Source organism: Cryptotermes secundus, unplaced genomic scaffold (genome assembly GCF_002891405.2).
Source record: "Cryptotermes secundus unplaced genomic scaffold, Csec_1.0 scaffold106, whole genome shotgun sequence".
NCBI classification, from domain to species: Eukaryota; Metazoa; Arthropoda; class Insecta; order Blattodea; family Kalotermitidae; genus Cryptotermes; species Cryptotermes secundus.
In genome coordinates, this window is record NW_019734310.1 from 702940 (window position 1) to 725067 (window position 22128).

Sequence of the window (22128 nt, forward strand, 5' to 3'; positions counted from 1 at the left end):
GACGTAGGACCGCCCACTCTTACGACCACAAAAAAAAATGAAAAATAAAATATGATAAAAGGTAAAAAAAGTTAAAAAAAATACTGTTAATAAACATATGGCCGACATACGACCAGATCGACTTATGACCTGTCAGTCAGAACTTATGTCGGTCGTAAGTCGACGACCAAGTGTATATAAATTAAATATTACTTAAGGCCAAAAATGCAGAGGAAATGGTTGCACGGTTACTTCCTTATTAAATCTTACATATAAAACCATTTCCCGGGATAGCTCAGTCGGTATAGTAACCCGCTACCGGCTGGACGACCGAGGTGTCGGAGTTCGAGTCCCGATAGGGTCAAGAATTTTCTGAGCTCCACATTGTCCAGACCTGCTCTTGGGTCAACCCAGCCTCTTATCCAATGGGTACCGGGAACTCTTTCTCCGGGATTAAAGCAGCCGGGGCGTGAAGTTCATCACTCACCCCCAACTAGTGCCGAGGTCAAGAAAATGTGGATCTATACATGCACTCCCACGTACGTCTTCATGGCGTAGTGCTTAATTATTTAAGCACAGGGACAATTTTACCGTTTATAAAAGCATTGTTGACAGTGTTCTCCGTTTCTGTTCGTCTCTGTTCTCGTTGTAAGCGACCAAGCCCGGTTTAATAGCACAAAAGTCAACTACGTCCACTTGGCTTCAGCCTAACCTTGAACGCCTCTCACAGCGTAGGACCATGTGGTCCCACACAGACTCCATGAGTCATATCGGCCTACCTGCGGGGATGCCTTCCATAACAAGAACATCTATCTTGTAAGCAGAATCGCTGAAACACACACTGCAATCCTTTGTTCTGATTCCCTTGTTACCAGGATAGTTTCAGTTGAGCGAGTTCATTGCAAAGAAGAAAAACAAAACAAAAAAAGACACACTCCGTGGTTTCAGTCCTCAAGCGAGCTATACCGACCGAGCGACCTCCGCTCGTCGGCCAAGATAGTGCAAACTTTAGCGGATAGTGGGTGTCGCGTGGTCAGCGCAACGAATCCCCACGGCCATTAATTTCGGTTTTCTAGACCGGAGCCGCTATTTCCTTGAAATAGCTCCTCAATTATCCTCACTAGGCTGAGTGGACCCCGTTCCAGACCCACTACTTCTCAGTTTATTGCAAGGAACACGGTCCAGAAACTGACTGTCATTCAGGTAAGGTAAAATTGTCCCTTTGCTTAACTAATTAAGCACTACGTCATGAGGACATATAGGAGAGTGAATGTATAGACCCATGTTTTCTTGACCTCGGCACTAGTTGGAGGTGAGTGGCCATTTTCACGCTCATGCTGCTTTACCCTCGGGGAAAGAGCTCTCTGTATCCATTTGATAGGAAGTTGGGTGAACCCCAGAGCCGGTCTATGGAATACCTGGAGAAGAAAAAATTATTGACACTACCGGGACTCGAATTCCAAACTCTCGGTCGTCCAGCCTGTAGCCAGTCACTGTACAGACTAGGCTATCCCTGCTCCATTGTCATTCAGGTAATCAAAAATTACCCGCTTTCTATGGAACCTGGAGGTTCATTACCGTATCCACAAGAGGCTTTGTGGTTGCAGATTAGAATAATTTGATTCAGGACAACGGGAGCGATTTTCCCGGGGGTAAAAAGTTCTGGGCGTCAAGCTGACCACTCATCTCCATCAAGTACCAAGGTCAAAAACGGTTACGCCACACCTCCACTACCTCATGTCTTCATGGCTTGGTGCTTAACTGTTTAAACACAGGGTCAAATTTATCCTTTTATAGCGACCAGCGACGAAATCTTGTGAGTACGGCAATGAACCTTCGAGTTCCATAAAAGTGGGAAGATTTCAAGGCCATCTGAGCGACTATCAGCTTGTGAAGAAGGAGGGTGCTCCGTGGAGTTATCGCCACAATCCCGGCAGAGCAGCAACCAGACAAGCAGCGCCCCGGGGGCACATCAGAACAGTTATGGGGCAGTCGGGCACTAACGGTACATACCTACAGGTGTGACACCGTGCACCGGGCTGTTTCGCTCTTCTGCATTTCCCTTATAACCAGCCGAGAAACTTAAGTCAATCCAAGGACTGGCCACGGGTCTGACGACTGAGGTTCGATTCTCCGTAAGAGTAGGTCTTCCCCCTTCTTCGCCACGCACAGACCAGCTGCAGGGTATACCCTACGTACCACTCAAACGTTTTCGGCTCCCTTTTTCCTACGATAGTCCATAGCGGTCTGAGCGTGGAACCAACACCCCTATCTAGTGACGAGATTAAAAATATGTGCAGCTGTACATGACCCACGGAGGTTTGTGCAAAGATACTGGATAACCAAATATCAGCAATGGAAATTTCTAGAAAGATATTGAACAAGGAGTAGCAGACAGTCTATTGACGATAGACCGGAGGGAGGGAGTTAACATCTCATCTTACAAAACCCGCAAGTTACGAAAGCGTGCGTCAGATGGTGTGAAAACTAGTAAATTTTGCTTAAGCGTGACAGCTCAGTATCGCGACATGTTTGATAAAAAGGTAAATTATCTGGGCTTGATTAATAAAGCACTATGCCATGAAGACGTGTGGGGGAGTGGAGATATAACGCCACCATTCTTGACCTTGACACTAGATGGAAGTGAATGGACAACCACACTTCCGGGCCGCTTTACCCCTGGGTAAAGAGCCCACGGTACCCATTGGATAGGAGGCTGGGTGGGCCGCAGAGTCGGTCTGGACGCTGTGGAGAAGACAAAAATCTGCATTGCCAGAAATCGAAATCTAGCCATCCAGCCCATAGCCCGTTCCTATACCGACTGAGGCATCCCAACTCTTACGATATCTCAAATGAGCAAGACACTTTATGAATGGAAAAAATTCAGAGGAAGGACCAGTGTCCGCGGAATATGACACATGTTACAGTTAGACAGCAAATCGTGAAGTTTACGCAGGGCTACCAGAATCAACACTGATGAAATTTCGTCTGAAATGATTCATGGGAAGAAGCGACGCGGGCATAGTTTAAGGCATAATGGACAATGTCTTGTTCTGATGGAATTAAGAGAGTTTTGGACAGCTGAGAAGAATAAAACGGAGACCATTGTGGCTACGCAAAAAAAAAAAAAGTGTAAATTCTATGCGATTGTTTTGTCAAAACTTCAAACAAAATTGTGTACAATTATTTTACTTAGCTTCATGAATGAAATTTCAAGTTGTATTTCAAAGTGTTGTATACATGTTCTTGTCCTCGTATACATCCGATGAAAGAGACTTTTCTTGTCCTACAACAGTGTTACGATTACAAAAAATTACTGAAAGAATGCTACATGTGTAATGACAGGGGCCCGGTAACTGATGATAATTGAGGGCCTCTTGTGTGTAGAGTGTCAGACCTTTCACTGGACCGGGGACTGAAAGCAAAAAGTCTTTAACATGGAGTGAAGGCTCTATCCGCTACTGAACAATTTGCACGCCATCACTTTCACCACGAAACTTCACAACTTTCCTGCGATTATCACTTTAAAACGATCATCATAATTTGTGGCTTCAAGCAAGATGAATGAAGATACGCAATATATCATAGCGACATCTCACTTTCTGTAATCACGATTCTGAAAGCGTTTCAAATCAACGGTTAAATTCAGTGCGTGAGGAGATCTGTGTGCACCGCAATAAATGTGTGTCACATCATATTCCTTCCGAAAACAAAATTATTAAACAGAGGTGTTCTATTTTCAGTAAAACGCTTTATTTATCAAGAGCAGAGTATGGGCACGCGGTAGCGTAGTTAGTCGACGCACTGTGTTACAAGCCGGAAAGTCGCGGGTTCGATTCGCGATAAGGTCATTGGATTTTTTTATTGACCTTATCCTTCCAGTCCTCTTATGGCCTTGGGGTCGACTTAGCAGCTAATAGAAATGAGTACCAGGAATCTTCCTTGGGGTAAAGGGCGACTGGCGCTTAAGGCTGACAAACTTACCGCTATCTGTGAGCTGATTGTCTAGAAAATGTGGGAGCCCCGGTGTCTCACAACCCTAAGGGCCTCATTTCATCGAACGGGGAGACGCACGCAATAAGCATGGAAGTAATGAGAAATTCAATATAATTTTCATAAAATGGGCCAAATTAAACTCCCCATTAAGCGCAGTCCGTAAAATTTCTATGTCTTTTACGAAACCCGGAAGATTTTTGCTCTGTTCGCAGCAGCTCAAACCTGGTCCTTATTCTGACCCAGCTGAATCCAATATTCACCTTCAAATCCTGTTTCTTCAAGACACATTTTAATATTATTAAAGGAGCTGAGATAGCGTAATCGGTATAGCGACTGGCTACAGGCTGGACGACCGAGGGATCGGAGTTCGAGTCCCGGTAGGGGCAAGAATTTTCTCCTCTCCATATCGTTCAGACCGGTTCTGGGGTCCTCCCAGCTTCCTACCAGTGTGCACCTGAGGTTCTTTCCCCGGGGGTAAAGCGGCCGGGGTGTGTTCCTGACCACTTACCTCCAACTTGTGGCGAGTTCATTAAAAAGCGGATCCATACATTCACTCTCCCACACGCCTTCATGGCGTAGTGCTTAATTTTTAAGCGCAGGGACATCCTTTATCTTATTGCAATAAACATTCTAATTGGCCGCTTCTGTCGAGGTTTAACTATTTAAATTTTTGTATATATTCTATTTAACACATGCATTGCCTCCACTCTTCAGCAAACCCTGCCAGACGGATAGCAGAAGATTCGAACGCCGTTACAATTAAAATGCCTTTACTAACCTTACCATTACGGAAGTATGCATGATTTTCCTATTTCTATATATTCTGTGCCTAAAGGACTGCAGTTTCCCACAGCCATTTGCAACGAAACGTTCATCCCACGGTATAATACTTTTCTTCAAAGAAAGACTCAAAATGACCTCACAAAATCTAAGGCCTCATCTAGGACATGACCTGGCCTTACGTAACGAAGACACATCCTTCCTCCCTCATGAGTTGGTCTGAAGATTACGTCAGCTTCTCAGCCGTAAAAATAAGTGGCATGCCAGAGTAAACATCCCCTCCACTTCCCTCTTTCCCACTAAAATAAGTTACCGTAACTCTCATGAACCCATTGTTGGGTCACACACAATAGAAGTGATGCGTATTATGTTTATCTTAGTACCCTGTGTTATGTACAGAAGTTGCGCAAAGTATAAACAATTGTAGCCGGAAACCCTGAAGGGAAGAGGCCACCTGAAAGATCCAAGCGTAGACAGGAAGGGTAATATTATAAATGATGTTTAAATGGCGTTGGACTCAGAACAGGATCCAATCGCGACATCTGCAAACATGGGAATGTATCTGAGGGTTCCATAAGAATTAACTAAATTATTAACCACCTGAACGGCTATTAGATTCTCTGCTCCATAGAGTCCGTTAAGGAAAATATTGTCGCGTGTTGCGTGTGACTATAGACAGGGTTTTGATTCGTGACTAGATTTATTAACCACTTAAGACACATATAACTCGTGACTACACTTTACAGCTCGCTGTTCCACACAGAGTAGTGTCCTTAGTCACTTACATTCTTCACGAAGGGCCAAGCATGTTCTTAAGAGACAAACCCATTTTCTCGTCAGATACGATGTTACATAAGGATTATGATCGAAAGGACTCAGTTGGAAAAAAAAAAAATCTCTTATCGTGAGTCTCAAGGAGTTTGTCGCCAAGAGGAACTGATTGGCGGCAAACCGCCAGTCATAAAATCACTCTGACTTTGACGTCAGAAGTCGGAATCGGCGGTTAGCAGTCTTGAGTTGCATTGTTAGCGACCGCTACCAAGCAACGATTAGTGAATACACAGACGATTTTGTACACTGTAGTTATAGTGATCCATAAAGTAAGCCCCTGTGCGAAATTAATTAATTAAGCACTGTGGCATGAAGACATATGGGGAAGTGGAGGTAAAGCTCCATCATTCTTGACCTCGGCACTAGATGGAGGTGAGTGGTTAGCATTACGTTCCTGGCGCTTTACCCTCAAGGAGAGAGCCACCAGTACCCATTGGGTAGGAGGCTAGTTGCGCACCAGAGCCGGTCTGGCCGTTGTAGAAAAGACAAGAATCTTCTAGAGAGTGTGCAAATCAGTGAGACTGTTACAGTGACACGTGACGTGTAACAATATAAAACAGTAATATAGACATTATACGGAATACATACAAGTACAAAGTTGTTGAAAATTTCAGACTAGCAATTCACAGTTAAACATTAGAATGTTGTATCAAATTGAATCGAATGACTGGTAAAAATATGTTAAAATGAAAGGCAGCTTGTACCTTTCTGTCATGTGACTGCTTTCACGACTCATGGTCATACTTTTTATTTCTTTGTTGCAAGTTAACATTGAAAATGAATAGTTTGAGAATCCAGTAGGCTGTTCAATGTCTAGGTCTTGCATTGTGAGTTCTGCTTCAATTGCTTTCTAGTTTCTACCCACAAAAATAAAACAAAAACTATCTTCACGTTCCGACCCAATTAAAAAAAGCATTGGAAAAAACTGAACATTCATAATTACTTCATATATTCAAGAACAGTTTATAGTATAGTTACTTTCTCATTCTGAAGTACTATTTCAGGCAAAAAAGGAAATCCTAATCGCATTCGCTACTGCGATAGTGGATTTAATGGGGAAAAAAGGGTTTTCATAGTTTTACATAGGGGGCACGCCGTAGCGTAGTTGGTTGAGGCACTATGATACAAACCGGAAGGTCGCTAGTTCGAGTCCCGATGAGATGATTCTTTTTTTAAATTTACCTAATCCTTCCAGCCGCATTATGGCCCTGGGATCGAATCAGCCTCTAGTAGAAATGAGTACCAGGAATCTTCCTGGGGGTAAAGGGCGGCCGGCACGTAAGGCTGACAACATTACCGCCGATTGTCTAGATAATGTGGGAGTCTCGACGTCTCACAACCCTATGGGCCTCCACGGCCTCTTCGTGTTGTTCATACGAGTCTCTTCAATGTATGACAAGATTCATCTGTGACTGTTTGTAAAATAATAGTTATGATTCTCCAAATGATTTTATTAACATTTAAAGCACAATAATTATTATGTTCACCACGCACTTTAAAAGTAAAAGACTCCATCTTGCCCACATAACATGGGTTTAATGCAATTCTGAGAATAAACAAAAATTATATTCCCCAAACAACATTAACCAGTTAGTCTCTGTAATTGATAAGCAGTGTGTTTTCTGTGCGGTAAGAGGACACAAAGAGAGGAAGGTAATCTCATAATCATCCGAACAAAAATTAAGGGGCATACATAGACAGATGGACAGACACGAACAGATACAAACAGCAAGGCGACCACATAATCATCCTGACAAAAATTAGGTGGGATACACAGACATTTTGGGGGGCTATACAGACAGCTGGACAGACACGAACAGATACAGGCAGACAGCAAGGCTATATCATAAGCCTCATTTCATTTTTTCAAAGTAAGGAAAGTAGGCCAGGCATACGAATGTGCCCCCAAGAGGCAGGTTCCTTTTTGGATTATCCGTAAGTACAGTATTTCTCATCTGCCCAGCACGCTCACATTTCCAAGTGAGTGAAACGAGTTGGTGAGAGTCATCTCGTCGTGACAGGTTATGTTTGGTGCAGATGCAGCAAGCCGAATGATCTTCACGAGTTGGGTTCGAGGGAGTGGGGGGGAGCATCCTGTTTGGCCCACTTCCAAAGCTATAATCGCGAAGAAACTGCATGCTCGTATATCCACCGTCTTGTTCCTGCGTCCAACCCGACGCCGTGGATACAAACTTAAAAAAAGGAAAGGTCGATTCATGACTGTAGTTCACGGCTTGCGATTGGACCGCTGCTCGGTACGTTCACTGGCTTCGTTTCAGACACGAGATTTAGAGTTTACTGAATTGTGCAGTGCATTCAAATTGTCTCCCCTGCGTAAGTCCTGCTTGCTGTGGAGACGGGCCTACAGTTAGAGCACAATTCATATACATCGTCTTTCTACTTCAAACAGATCTGCATGCCACATGCTTTAGCGCTCAATTTTTGTTTGGCTTATATTTTGATCATGAAGATGGAGGTGACATGTTCCTCTGAAACATCTTTGACTTTCAACGGACTATACACCATTATATCCCAGAAGATAGAACTATTCATAAACGCCGCTGTGAGAATCTCAAATCGTGTAAGGGTACGGTTCGTATCCGGGGCAAGTCATGTAATAACAGAGTATCACTGGGACAGGTTTTCCTCCCCCTAGTTTGACTGTCATTGCTCCATCGAATACCCACGCTTATATACCATGGCCCTTACGATAAGGGCTGATACTGAGTAGACTGAATCAGGCGGCTACGATTTCGAGTGGTACTTCAAGGATGCTTGGTTTGAATCTTAGCTGAGACACTGAACAGCTCGACTGAGGTTTTTCGTCTCTCCCTCAGTCCCTCAAAGGGAAAGCAAGGATATTACCTTGAAAGAAGCCACGACCACTTCCATTTCAAATTAGTCATTCATTAATCTTCAAGGAAATAGCGGCTCCGGTCTAGAAAACCGAGATTAACGGCCGTGGGGATTCCTTGCGCTGACCACGCGACACCCTCTTTCCGTTAAAGTTCGCACTAACTTCGCCGATAAATGACGGTCGCTCGGTTGGTATATTTCGCTTGCGGACTACAGGCTACGGAGTTTGTTTTGTTAATCATCTTATCATTAGACGTTATATATTTAAGAGATACTGACATCGTCGTTACAAAGAGATAAATACAACAAATAAACAAAGCTACTACAATAAGCTGTAATGAACCTTCGGGTTCCATAAAATGCTGGGAAATTCTTGAGTAGCTGCAGAATTGGCGGCTCCTCCAGAAGGGCTCGGCTCCACGAGTAAGTAAGTAAGTACTACAATAAGCTAATCTGAGGTCGCAAGCTGAAAGAGGCGGTCCCACGGTACTCCTCCTATAGCTGCATGTGTGTGACAGATGAGCCTATACGGATTTCAATAAAATGGTCTCTTTGCAACTTTCTGCAGCAACTCTGAAAGATGCCTGTTTGGAGGATGTACCTCATTTTTATTTTCTTTAAATACGTGGTTGTTGTGAAGAAATTATAACTCGGGAAACGAATCTCCATATTTAGTTTCATGTTATTCGAAAATCTGTTGTCTTCATGTCTCTTTGCAGATCTCCAATTGAACTAGACAATCATCAAGCAACTAAGATGTTACATGATGTTTCACATGAGTTCCTTTCCCTTCTGAAAGGAATATAATTTAGTGTAGTAATATATATGTACATCAACAACTAAACGAGCTCTCTACTAACAGAACATGCAAGTTCAGCACCTCTGACAACATCAACATTAGGAGCCTTTGCCTTCCACCTCTCACTCTCACGTCCCAGTTTCCAAATACCATATTAACAGCACCTTCCGATCTTCTTGGAATTGCGAAGTGACTGACTTCCCAAAAGTAAGGTAAGGTAAAGTTATCTCTGTGCTTAACTAATTGAGCACTACGCCATGAAGGCGTATGAGGAAGTGGATGTATAGATCCACATTTTCTTCACCGCAGCACTAACTGGAGTTGAGTGGTAAGCTTCATGCCCCTGCAGCATTAACCTCGGGGAAAGAGTCCCTGGTAACCATTGGATAGGATGTTGAGTGGACCCCAGAGTCGGTCTGGACGACTTGGAGAAGAGAAAATGTTTGACCCTACCGGGACTCGAACTTAGACCTCTCGGTCGTCCAGCCCGTAGCCAGTCGCTATACCGACTACGCTATCCCGGCTCCCTTCCCAAAAGTTCCCAGACCAAAATTTCGTATGCAATTCTTACACCACGAATTCACTGCAGTGAGCCCTCGTTCAGAGAAAAAGAGTCGGAGACACTGCGAGACTGATGATTTATCACCAGTCAGTTTCTCTTGGCGTCAAGCCCCTTGAGATCACGACCAGAGATTTTTTCCCCCAGCTGAACCCTTGCGGTAGTAGTCCTTATGTAGCAACCTTGCTGGGTAGAAAATGAGTTTGTCTCTTATGAATATGCTTGGCCTTTTATCAAGTGTACGTAACGCACGTACAGTAAACTACTGAAAATTCTTACTTTTGCACTATATAAAAGTCCTCTGTCGGTCCAGGCGTCGCAAAGCAGATCATGCCTATTTCACGTGTCGTATGCTACAACGGCAGCTTAGTCACTTGAACCGTCATAAGCTTCACCACCGCCCAAGTTTAAACCTCTTACAGCCTCGACGCACAGAAATCAACTCTTCCCACAATTCCTCTATCGCTGCGTTGCTTATTTCGCCGCGGTAATGAGCTGTCACGTAAAATTTGCTAGGCTCTTCATAGCAACGGCTGTTTCTGCTGGTTCCACAATTTTTGTTTTGACCCCTAATAACATAATAGCAATTCGAACCAGGTACTACCTAGGTAAGTTACAAATAACCTACTCAGTATTCTTCCTTGAGTGCTTAAGTGAGAAGCAGTGGGCACCGAATAATTCTCATTGGGTTATGTACCAAGTCACGAAACAGGACTCAAATTAGGTACGCGAGAGGGAATGCATCGGTTTCTGAAGAATGCCAAGTTGGGATGTGGCTAACGGCAGTAGTATGCTGGCTTACTTCAGAATGCAACTCGTCTACCTGCAATTAACATTCCTACGTGTCTGCCCTGCACTGTACACACGTAACGAATCGATTACACGTTTGTAATGAAATCATCAATTTGAAATTGCCCTTCACAATGGTCTCCAATAGCCTGGATTTCATGCCTATGACGCCTTAAGACAAGGCAAAACTCGCCTCTGTGGCTAAATGGCATTACTTTAAGGCCTGCATGTAGAATTAAGATATTCAACGGAAGTTAATATTTTGAGCCGGAGCATGCGCAGTTTGTCTAGTCGCTTAGTGATGTATTGGCCTCAGTTTCCCTCGTCACAATAACTCCCCAAAGTCTGAGTTTCTTCTCTACGTAAAGATGATCTTCAGGCCGCTTGCGCAACCATAACTTGTACCCTTCGCCAATTTTTTCCCCCTTGGCACTATAGCCCCAGTGGGCCTAGGCCTACCTCCATGAACTTCTCCGTTCACGTCGGGTTTTCTAGATCTTAGACATACGGTAGGACTCCTTGGGCGGGTGATCAACTCGTCGCAAGGCCTCTACCTGTACACAAACACAGAAAAACTCACACATACAAACTAAACACCCATGCCCTGAGTGGGATTCGAACCCACGATCCCGTCTTCCGAGCGAGCGAAGACAGTGCATGCCTTAGACCGCTCGACTAGCGTGACCGGCACCCTTCGCCAAATACAATTCGAATAATCAAATTAAGGAGGATGAGATAGGCAGGTCATGTAGTACGTATGGGGCGAAGAATGATACATCTAGCGTTTTAGTGGGAAAGCCAGAAGGAAAAAGACTAGTAGGAAAACATAGACGTACGTGGGAAGATAATATTAAAACGATTAGACTTAGAGAAATAAGAGGAGATGGTATGAACTGGATTGATCTGGCTCAAGATAGCGATCAATATTCTTGTGAACATGGCAATGAACATTCTGTTTTCATAAAATGTTGGAACATTCTTGAGTATCTGAGAAACTGATGGCTTCTCAATAAGAACCCAGCTCCTTGGGTCAGGCTGCTTCCACACTAACCGATACAAGTCCGGGGAAGTTGAGTAGTCGGCGTTCGAGTCCCGGTACGGGCTAGAATTTTGTCTTCTCCACGTCTTCCAGACCGGCTCTGGGGCTCACCCAGCCTCCTATCCAATGAGCACCGGAAGCCTATTTCCCCGGAGGTAAAGCGGCCAGGGCGTGAAGCTGACCACTCACCTCCAGCTAGTGCTAAGGTGAAGAAAATATGGATCTATACATCCACTCCCCCACACGCCTATATGGAGTAGTGCTTCATTAGTTTAGCACAGGAACAACTTTACCATTTACCATTTTTAATTACGCAAAACGGGAAGCAAAATAAATCGAAGTGGAATTATAGATAAAAAATCACAATAAAAAGATTGCCAAGCGTGGTTCTTCAAGTGTCACGTCTGCTCAGCAGGAAGAGGAAGTACATGTAAAGATACCATTCAGCTCATTGCAGATAAGATTCACATGCTTTACTGTGAACAGGAAATTGAAACGAGCTGTGCAAGTTCTCTCGTACAACACTGTGCCAACTGCTGAGGTTAAGAAGCTTAACATACTTTGCAGTAAGATGAGTGTGTATGATACATCGGGAGAAGAAGGTGCGCTTACTCCGGGACACGAGGTAGCGTAGTTGATTGAGGCACTATGCCACAAGCCAGAAGATCGCAAGTTCGAGTCCCAATGAAATCATTGCATTTTTCAATTAACCTAATCCTTCCTACCACACTATGGCCCTGGGGTCGACTCAGCCTCTAACAGAAATGAGTACCAGGAATATTATTGAGGGTAAATGTCGTTCGGCGCGTAAGGCTGATAACATTACGGCCATCCGTGAGCCGATTATCTAGAAATTTTGGGAACCTCGACGCCTCACAACTCTGTGGCTCTCCACGACCTGTTACAGAGATGGCTTTATCTTTATCCCTCTAGCAGAACAGTTTATCTGAGTTCAGAGATGCGGTACTATATATTGTAGCAAATAGAGCCGTTTCTATGCAACGTCAGTGAGCTAAGCAAATATAACACAGCCGTTCCTAGACAACGGCTTGGTAAAAGCGTTCCTGCAGGAACAGACAAGAAAGCAACAATGGTACAACAGAGGAACGGTATTTTCTATGCGGTCCGTGCTAAGCTGTTTTAACAGGGACGGTTTGAGGCAACCAGTCAGTTGCAGGCGTGGTCAGTTCTTAGTCTGTCAGAGAAGAGTAAGTTAATCATTTGACGCAGTGAGAGAATTGAAAGGGAGTCTACGAAGTGAATACTCCTTCGTTGTAGTTAGTGGTAAGCACGTGAACAGAGGTCAGTGTTAGGAACCGTTCCCATGAAACGACTAGAGAAATCTCAGAAGACTTTATGTGTGCTGTAGTAACAGTTATATTTGGAGTGTGTAATTCAGTGAGATTGTTACAGTTACTTGTAGTTACGATCCGTAAGTGGTCAATAAGATCTATTTCCAATCCAAAACTCGTCTACAGTCACACACGAAAACTTGACAACATAAATGTCCCTGCTTCAACATCAAGGATTCGGCAGGACTTCAGAAGCGGATCAGATATTAAACGTATTACAAATAAGGGACATTCCAAATTTTATGTCCGACGTTTAAGGACAGTCTTTGTCTACTTAAATACAATTTCGAAAGAAGGCATTCAACTGGGGAATCGAATTTGAGCCCAAGTAAAACTTCACTAAGAAAACCAGTGAACCGGTACGTAATAACGGTAGGTTGGTAGCACCAGTGAGATGTTGAAAGGGGTGTGAATGTGTTTCGTTTCCATCTTCGTGGTTCTTTTCATTTTGTGGGCTTTTGTTCATCAGAAGAGGGAAAATTAGTTCTACCTCCTTCAATTTCATGGAGCGTTCGTTTCCGACAGCTCCAACAAAATGACACAAAATTCTTAAGACCCCTACATTTATTTACTCGTATTTTGCCCTGAACATCTGTCGTTCTACGCTGTTAAAAATTCTAAATGATTCACTTGGGATTTAGCACTGTTTTTGCCAAAAAATAGCTAACCGGGTAATGTTTGCTACAATTCAGTCCAGAACCTTTTGTCTTCTCGTCTGCTGTCCCAAAACATAAAAATTAAAATATACAAAATTATAATTTTCCAAATGGTTCTGTATGGGTGTGAAACTTGGTCTCTGACATTAAGGGAGGAACATAGACTGAGGGTGTTGAGGAGAATATTTGGACCGAAGAGAGATGAAGTGACAGGAGGTTGGAGAGAACTGCACAATGAGGAGCTTCGTAAGTTGTACGCTTCTCCAAGTATAATTAGAATAATCAAGTCAGGGAGGATGAGGTGGGCAGGGCATGTAGCACACGAATGGAGGAGACGAGGAATGCATATAGGATATTGGTAGGAAAGCCAGAAGGAAAGAGAGCACTGGGAAGACCAAGGCGTAGGTGGGTGGACAATATTAAAATGGAGCTTAGAGGAATAGAATGGGATGGTATAGATTGGATTGGTGTGGCTCAGGATAGGGACCAGTGGAGGGCCCTTGTTAACACGGTAATGAACCTTCAGGTTCCATAGAATGGTGGAAAATTCTTGAGTAGCTGCAGAATTGGCCGCTTCTCAGGAAAGGCTCAGCTCCATGAGTAAGTAAGTAAGTAAGTAAGTAAGTATAGCTAACCACTCTCCTTTAATTTCTGATCTCCACTTCATCGGTCTAAAGCATGAACCCTCTTCGCCCGCTTGAACCATGGGATCGTGGATTCGAATCCCATTCGATGCATGGATGTCTGTGTGTTCATTCTGTGTGCAGGTAGCGGCCTTGTGACTAGCTGATCCCCCGTCCGAGGAGTCCTACCGACTGTGTAGAGGATTTTTTTTTCTGTGGCGCTACAGCCCCAATTTGGGCCTAGGCCTACCTCCATGAAACTCTCCCTTTCACTTCGGTTTACTAGATCTTAAACATTCGGTAGGACTCCTTGGGGGAGTGATCAGCTCGTCGCAAGGCCTCTACTTGTAGACAACACAGAAAAACGCACGCAAACATCCATGCTCTGAGTGGGATTCGAACCCACGATCCCGGCTTCCGAGCGAGCGAAGACAGTGGATGCCTTAGACCGCTCGGCTACCGTGACCGGCATGTAGAGGAATAAGGAACTGAAAAAGCAGCAACGGTCAAAAGGGCTGTAAAGCCATAGAAAGAGATTCTGCCTGCTTAGTAGATATAGTGTACTTACTTACTTATGGAGCTGAGCCCTTCCTGTGAAGCCCCCAAATCTGCAGCTACTCAAGAATTTCACAGCATTTTTTGGAATCCGAAGGTTCATTACCATGTTCACAAGAGCCCTCCACTGGTCCCTATCTTGAGCCAGACCAATCCAATCCATACCATCCCATTATATCCCTCTAAGATCCATTTTAATGTTGTTCACCCACCTACGCCTTGGTCTTCCCAGTGGTCTCTTTCCTTCTGGCTTTCCCACCAATATCCTATATGCATTCCCATTTGTACTACATGCCTGCCCACTTCATCCTCCTTGAAGAGTACAAGTTATGATGTTCCTCCTGTAGTAGATACAGGTACATAAATTAATTATTTGAAGCTTGAAGTTGGTATAAAATTTAGAAATCCAGTTCTCGTTTTAGAGAAAACATACTGCGTCTCCAATACAAAGAAAAAATTGTTAATGCTGTTTAGTGAAATGATTGCTGTTAATACTACGAGTCATATAAACACACACCAACGTACTCCGCTGGCAAAAAGTGCAGAAGCTCCTTGACGTTAAAGCAAAAGATATATATACATATATATATACATATATACATATATATATAGTTAATATTGTGCTTTAGAAGGCTACCTTGAAAGTTCCATTGTTTTTCAGGCAGGAAAGTGTACGACCACGAAGGTTGTAGGCCGGCCAATTTCCGGACATTGGCCTGTGTGTATTACATAGGACAACAATAATTCACCTTTCCCCATAATTCGTACGAATTAAAGTGTTTATGCTTGAATCGGAAACGCTGATCACGAGGTGACAGTCACGAAGCAGTAACTTGAACCATATCTTGTTATCTACGTTTCGTATACCAAGACATGAGCCTACGTATTATGTAATCTTAAACAATGGCAAAAAAGTAAATTGTCCCCTGCACTTAACCAATTAAGCATTACGCCATGAAGGCACTAGTCAGAGGTGAGTGGTCAGCTTCACGCCCTTGCCGCTTTACCCCCGGGGAACAGCATCCGGCACCCATTGGGTAGGGGTTAGATGGACCCCAAAGCCGGTCTGGACGTTGTGGGGAAGCAACAATGAAATTATTTAAATAAGAATAAATTGTATTCATTAATAAAATAGTTTTCTCATTCTGTTTATGAAAAAAATTAAGAACACTAAGAAAGGAACATACAAATGATAAAAGAATATCCCTTTTACTCAGAATTCCTTATAAATAATAGACGCTACGGAAAGTTCTTCGAACCAGATTTGGTGTTAGCTAATCAGAATTATTTTAGAAAGTTCCTATCCTTTGATATTACCATAACCTTGTTGAGTAATTATATTAATACGTTGTCATTCTCATCATAAACTCTGTTTTTTTCCCAAGTAATCGAGGTGTTGATATAAGAACCTTATCTTGGCCACATTCTTGTGGTTATTAGTATAATCTGAATATTGCTATTGGCTGTGCCACACATTTCTTCAAAATGCACTTCCTGCTTTTGTCTGAATTGCTGTCTCCTCCCCAAAAGTGCAGAGTCAGAGTGTTTGTTTACACACTTACGTGCAAGCAGTTTGACTACTTGTACTGGTAGTTCTGGGGCATGCAGTGTAGAATAATAACCAAAAACTGGTTTTAATTTCTTCGTGTTAATGTTTAATGTATTCCACTTTTTAAATTTTGATTTTTTCCTCAAAAGAAGAAACTAAATTGTGTGGGGGGGGGGATATACATGGGTTGCCACTCCCACATGAGCTTGGCGGTGCCCATGCTTCCTACTTAGGCTGCAGAAGAGATTCTGTTAGAAATATTACAAAGCTTGAAGTATTCATCTCGAGCACCAATTTTGGTCACTCCGTATGCCGTTTTATCAACAATATAGGTAGGGTTTATGTCCATAAACTGAAATGACATGAAAATTATATAGGGCTGTCCATACGAGGTGTTGTATATCTGTGATCATTAACGTTTCGAATATTGTGTCTGCTTCTGTCATCGGAATATCAGTTGCCATTACAGTAAAATATTTTTATCACTTTCATTTTTATATCAAACTAATATTAAAAAGATTCCAGGTTTAATTAAAACTTTCGACATTATCTTTTTTTCGTTGTATCCTATCAAAGGCAGTTCAATTTAACTGACATTTTCACGGCCTATTTCTTTAATAGCCATTAAAAAAAAGAGAAACTTCACATATCGATTACAAAACGATAACATACCTTTGCTGGTCAGTCAAAGCTCCGACGGGGGGTCCATGTCCAGTTTGCGCCATAAAGTTCATGTGCTACAAGAACGGGTTTTTTGACTGTACCCCCCACCACCCAAGAAATCGTTAATAGTCCTTTGAAGTTGCGAGCGAAAATTAATCAAAATCACATCACAATATTAGAACACAAAATGGAGCGTTTCACATGCATGGTTACTTTTAGGTCCACTCGAGCTTACACCCAACTTGCCACACTTTATAAACATTCTGAAGTCATACGAATAGACTTTATTGTTCCCTCGGAAACTCCTTATAGTAACTCGAAATTGTCCAGTTCTTGTCATATGTTTTCAGTTAATTTTCATTTTCTACAAAAAAGGTTCTGTAAATCAAATAATTAGAATTTAAATTGAATAAAAGAGTTGGATACGGCTTTAATTTTAATTTTTAAAAATATACAACTTCGAAAATTACACGCAAAGGCACAGAGCGTCCGATCTAAGCATTCTTTTCGACATTAATCAGTAGAAACAAATTCAATAAAATTCTTATTTAATTTACTTTATTTGCAAACTATTGTAATTATAATTTATAGTATTTTAAATTTTTATATAATAAATAGAACTATTATACGATATGTGTCATACGTATATAATATGAAATTTTACGAAGTCGCGGCAACGAATTATCTCTAACGCTTTGTAGAGTTTCACTTGTTGCACCTCCGTCTTCTGCTTCAGCAGGTGGGCAACTGTGTGCCGTGACCCGGACGAGTTGCCAAGTCCAGCCACTTGTTCACAGCAAGCTATTAAACTGCGCGTGCGCAAAACTTTGTTTCCATTCAAACTCACCATCAAAACAACAACGAAAACAGAATAAGAAATAAAAGTATAAAAATGAAGGTATATAAGAAAAAGCTGATAAAGAATAGGAGGAAATATGAGAAAGGGAAAAGAGAAAACTTGACTTACTTCTCCCCCTCCTACGTTTCTACCTGTTGCGCATGGAAGAAGTAACATTAAATTACACAAGTTTGAAGTCGGCACACTTCATTCCTTTCTGAACGTAGCCCACACTTACTGATACATTTATCGGAGTCAGTTCAGTGTTCACATTCGGAATACGCGTTCATTATTTGAATTATTCGTATGTTCTACTTGTCTTCTGTGTCGAAGCGTGAAGAAGAAAAGGCACAGACGCGATGTGGTTTACTAAACACGTATCGGACAGAAAAAGACACATGAGCCAGTGAACAAGGCCAGTAGCCCGTGCAGAATTTAAATAAAAAAAAACTCATTACTATTCATTTAATTAATTGTTACCGATAGCTGAGTATACTTCCCAAACCACAGAACACCACGACAAATAAAACTACTTTTGCTACTTAGAATGATTACCTATAGGTCAAAGTATAATATTACAATAACTTTCTAAAAGAATCTCCCGATTTCCTGTGATACGATATGGACTGCATACAAAACGACGCGTCCAACAATTCTATTGTTGCACTCGTATTCGTTGACGCAGGAACGTGTTTACCGAGTCATTGCCTAGTAGTGACAGAGAGGTATGCACAGACACACAGGCAGCAAGTTGATCTCTTAAGTATACTTTTATTTTTATTTTCAAAATAGGTGAAGTAGGCTGAAAATGAATGTAAAGGAAATAGCGTAGGAGGCTGTACACTGGATTCATCTGGCTCAGGATGAGGTCCGGTGGCAATTTCTTGTGATCACAACAGTGAAATTAAGAGTTCCATATAACGTCAGGGACTGCTTGACTGACTGAGCGATTGGCTTCTCAAGAAGGACTCTGTTCTGGTGAATTAGTTGTATGTGTGGAAAATGCAGTCTCATTTGAGAGAAAGGAAAGCGTTCAGAAAAATATTTGGGCCCAAAAGTTTTACGGGAGACAAAAATAAATATATACTGGACAAGAGAAGAAATAGCCGGAAGGAAAATGAATGTGGCAGGGGAAATATTCAGAGGAAACTCAGTTCTATAACAAATTCCACCCGAACTAGCTCGGGCCTGTACACTGGCCTCCGCTGTGAGAAGTTCGTGTTTAATCAACTGACCTATGGCACGCCCTTGAGAGGTCTTGGATTCGAAGTCGGGATTCCGTGTTCCAGTAGTTCAAGTTTTGAAAACGAATTAGTCATTTTGTCCCCTACAACACTTATGTTTCTATTTTAAGTTGGTTATTCATCGCCTCTCTCAGTATTAGGACTATGTAAAGAAAAGTAAAGTTGAAGAAAGTTGTCTTCTGGGTTTAGGCACCGTGTATTCTTCGTTTTGGCCGACGTTTCTTCATTGTCATCGCCGTGAAAACCTCAAAACTTACAAAAGTAAAGTTGTTCCTATATTTAACTACGCCATGAAGGCGTATGGAAGAGTGGGTGTATAGATCCTCGGCACTAGCTGGAGGTAAATGGTCAGTTCCATGCCCCGGCCGCTTTACCCCCGGTAGCCGTTGGATAGGACATTGGATGGATTCCAAGAGCAGGTCTGAACAATTGGAGAAGAAAAGAATTCTTGATCCTTGTCGGGACTCGACCCCTCGGTCGTCTAACCCGTAGCCAGTATCAAGATTATGTAGAACCAACAATACGATGATTGATGAATATGGAGCAGTTGGTGGAATGAGAACTGGCAGGGGAAACCGAAGTGTTCGGAGGAAACCTGCCCCAGTGCTACTTTGTCCACCAAAAATCCCACATGGGATTGAACCCAGAACGAAATTCAGCGACTAACCGTGTGAGCTATAGCCCTACATCTGTTAAACATTACATGTATTTACCCTTATCCCGCTCCTGTATCGTTATTGTTTTTGTGTTTCCTCAATTTCTTCAGGAAAGTATTGTGGTGCCTTAAAATATGTACCGACCACTTCCTTCCATATCTTTTACAACTTATTATTCATACAACTGTCCATCATTCGACTCCTGTAATCTATAATGTTGAAAAATGTGTCGATAATAATCGAAGAATCAATCGATAACCTCACTTGACCGAAACATGAGCTTGCAGCCGTAATTAATTGAACGATTCGGATGAGTTGGCAGCGCGAATCGTCCTAATGGAACATGACCTGCTGTGTTTCAATAGCGGAAGTCGCAAGTGTGTTGCATCACTGCGCTACGTATCGAGATGCAATCCCGTTACCGTGCCACGAGTCAGCACTCATAGACTGTGGCGTGGTTACTGGCTTCTGATAGCATACAGTACGGCCATTAAAAACGATTACACATTCGAACTACATTCCGAAGAACTGCCTGGCTACGTAAGCTATCAACCAGCGTGTAACTAAGTAGGCACTGCAATTGTTGCGTTTTATCCTTTAAGGCAAAGCAATCCATAGAATTGTGAGACGTCGAGGCTGCCATATTACCTAGACAGTCGTCTCACAGATGGCGGTAAGGTTGTCAACCTTACTCGTCAGCCGTCCTTTACTCCCCAGGAACATTCCTGGTACTCATTTCTATTAGAGGCTGAGTCAACCCCATGGCCATAGTGGGGATGGAAAGATTAAATTCAATGACCTAATCAGGAATCGAACCCGCGACCTTTCGGCTTGTAGCAACTACGCTACCGCGTATCCCCTTTACCCTTTAAGGCTAAGGTTAAATCCCAGAATAATCCACTTAGGATTTGTATTGGATATAGTGACAACAATGCAGTTATTTAAGTAATTTGTGTTTAAATGGTTAACCTGGATTACTCGGTACAGCAACGGACTACACGGCTGGACGGCTCGGGACAGATTCCCGGCAGAGGCATGAGATTTTTGTCATCTTCAATGCCCTCAGATCGATTCTGGGATACACCCAGTTTCCTATCTAATGGACACAGGGGCTGTTTCCCCGGAATTAAAGCGGCTGGGGCGTGAAGCTAGTCAATCACCTCCGTCTAGTGCTCAGGTCAAGAATTACGGAGCTATACATCCACTCCCCCATACGCATTCCTGGCGTGATACTTAGTTAATTAGGGACAGAAGATACTTTAACTTTTTTACCTTGCCTCTGCTATGAATGTTTCATGTCCAACATTCATCCTTATAAGTAAAATAAAAAAGTAAAGGTATCCCTGTAACAGGCTGTGAAGGCCCATAGGGTTGTGAAACGTTGAGGGTCCCACATTATCTACACAATCGGCTCAAAGATGGCGGTAAGGTTGTCAGCCTTAGGCGCCGGCAGCCCTTTTAGCCCCAGGAATATTCCTGGTACTCATTTAGGTTAGAGGCTGAGTCGACCCCAGGGACAAAGTGCGGCTGGAAGGATTAGGTCAATTGAAAAAATCCACCTCATCGGAATTCGATCCCGCGACCTTCCGACTTATAGCATAGTGCTTCAACCAACTACGCTACCACGGCGGTAGCGTAGTTGGTGTTCTTGCGGGCGAAGACAGTTCAGGTATTAGACCACGCAGCCACTGTGATTGACACCAGGTGAAACTTGATTTGTGAAACATATGTGGAACCTATTGGAGTAAAGTTGTCCGATCCAGTTCAGATCTAAGCTGTGAGATTACGGCGTTCTAATGAACTGTTGACAAGGGTAGACGTACCTCACGGGTGTGAGCCTCGTGCTGGCGCTTGAGCAGCCGCTCGCGTTGTTCCTGGACCCGTCCAGTTTGCAGGTTCAGCTGCCGTTCCAGCTGCAGAATTGTGCGTTCCTTGGACTTCAGCTCCCCAAGCTGCAGAAGAACACGTCAACGTACAAATAAGCCCTTTCGGACTCCCATTATATAACAGCGCCCATCAGGGCTCACAGAAGGAGGAAGGTAAGGAAAAGTTGCCCTGTGCTTAACTAATTAAGTACCATGATATGAAGACATATGGGGAAGTGGAGGTATAGCTCCAACGTTCTTGACCTCGGCAATGTATGGAAGCGAGTGGTCGTCTTGCACGCCTCCATCTCTTCACCCTGGGGAAAGAGCCGCTGGTACCCATTGTATAGGAGATTGGGTGGGCCTCAGAGTCGGTCTGGGCGATGTGGACAAGAGAAAAATCTTGCCCTGCCGGAAATCAAACCTCGGCCTTGAAGAATGTGACAAGGAAAGCGAGAGTAAAGAAAAGAAAGAGGAAGAAGTAATAAAATGAAAGAAG

General features: G+C 43.0%; 1 protein-coding gene across 12 annotated transcripts in view; it reads right to left on the reverse strand.

Moving 5' to 3' along the window:
- The window catches only part of LOC111868449 (centrosome-associated protein CEP250), a 119668-nt gene that overhangs the window by 65383 nt on the left and 32157 nt on the right, over window positions 1–22128 (reverse strand). For 10 of the 12 annotated variants that reach the window (XM_023859091.2, XM_023859090.2, XM_023859087.1 and 7 more), the window contains exon 5: window positions 21588–21716. The exons of the other annotated variants lie outside the window; for them this stretch is intronic. In XM_023859091.2, coding sequence (XP_023714859.1) covers window positions 21588–21716 — 129 coding nt within the window. The remainder of the gene's footprint in view (window positions 1–21587; window positions 21717–22128) is intronic. 12 annotated transcript variants of the gene reach the window in all.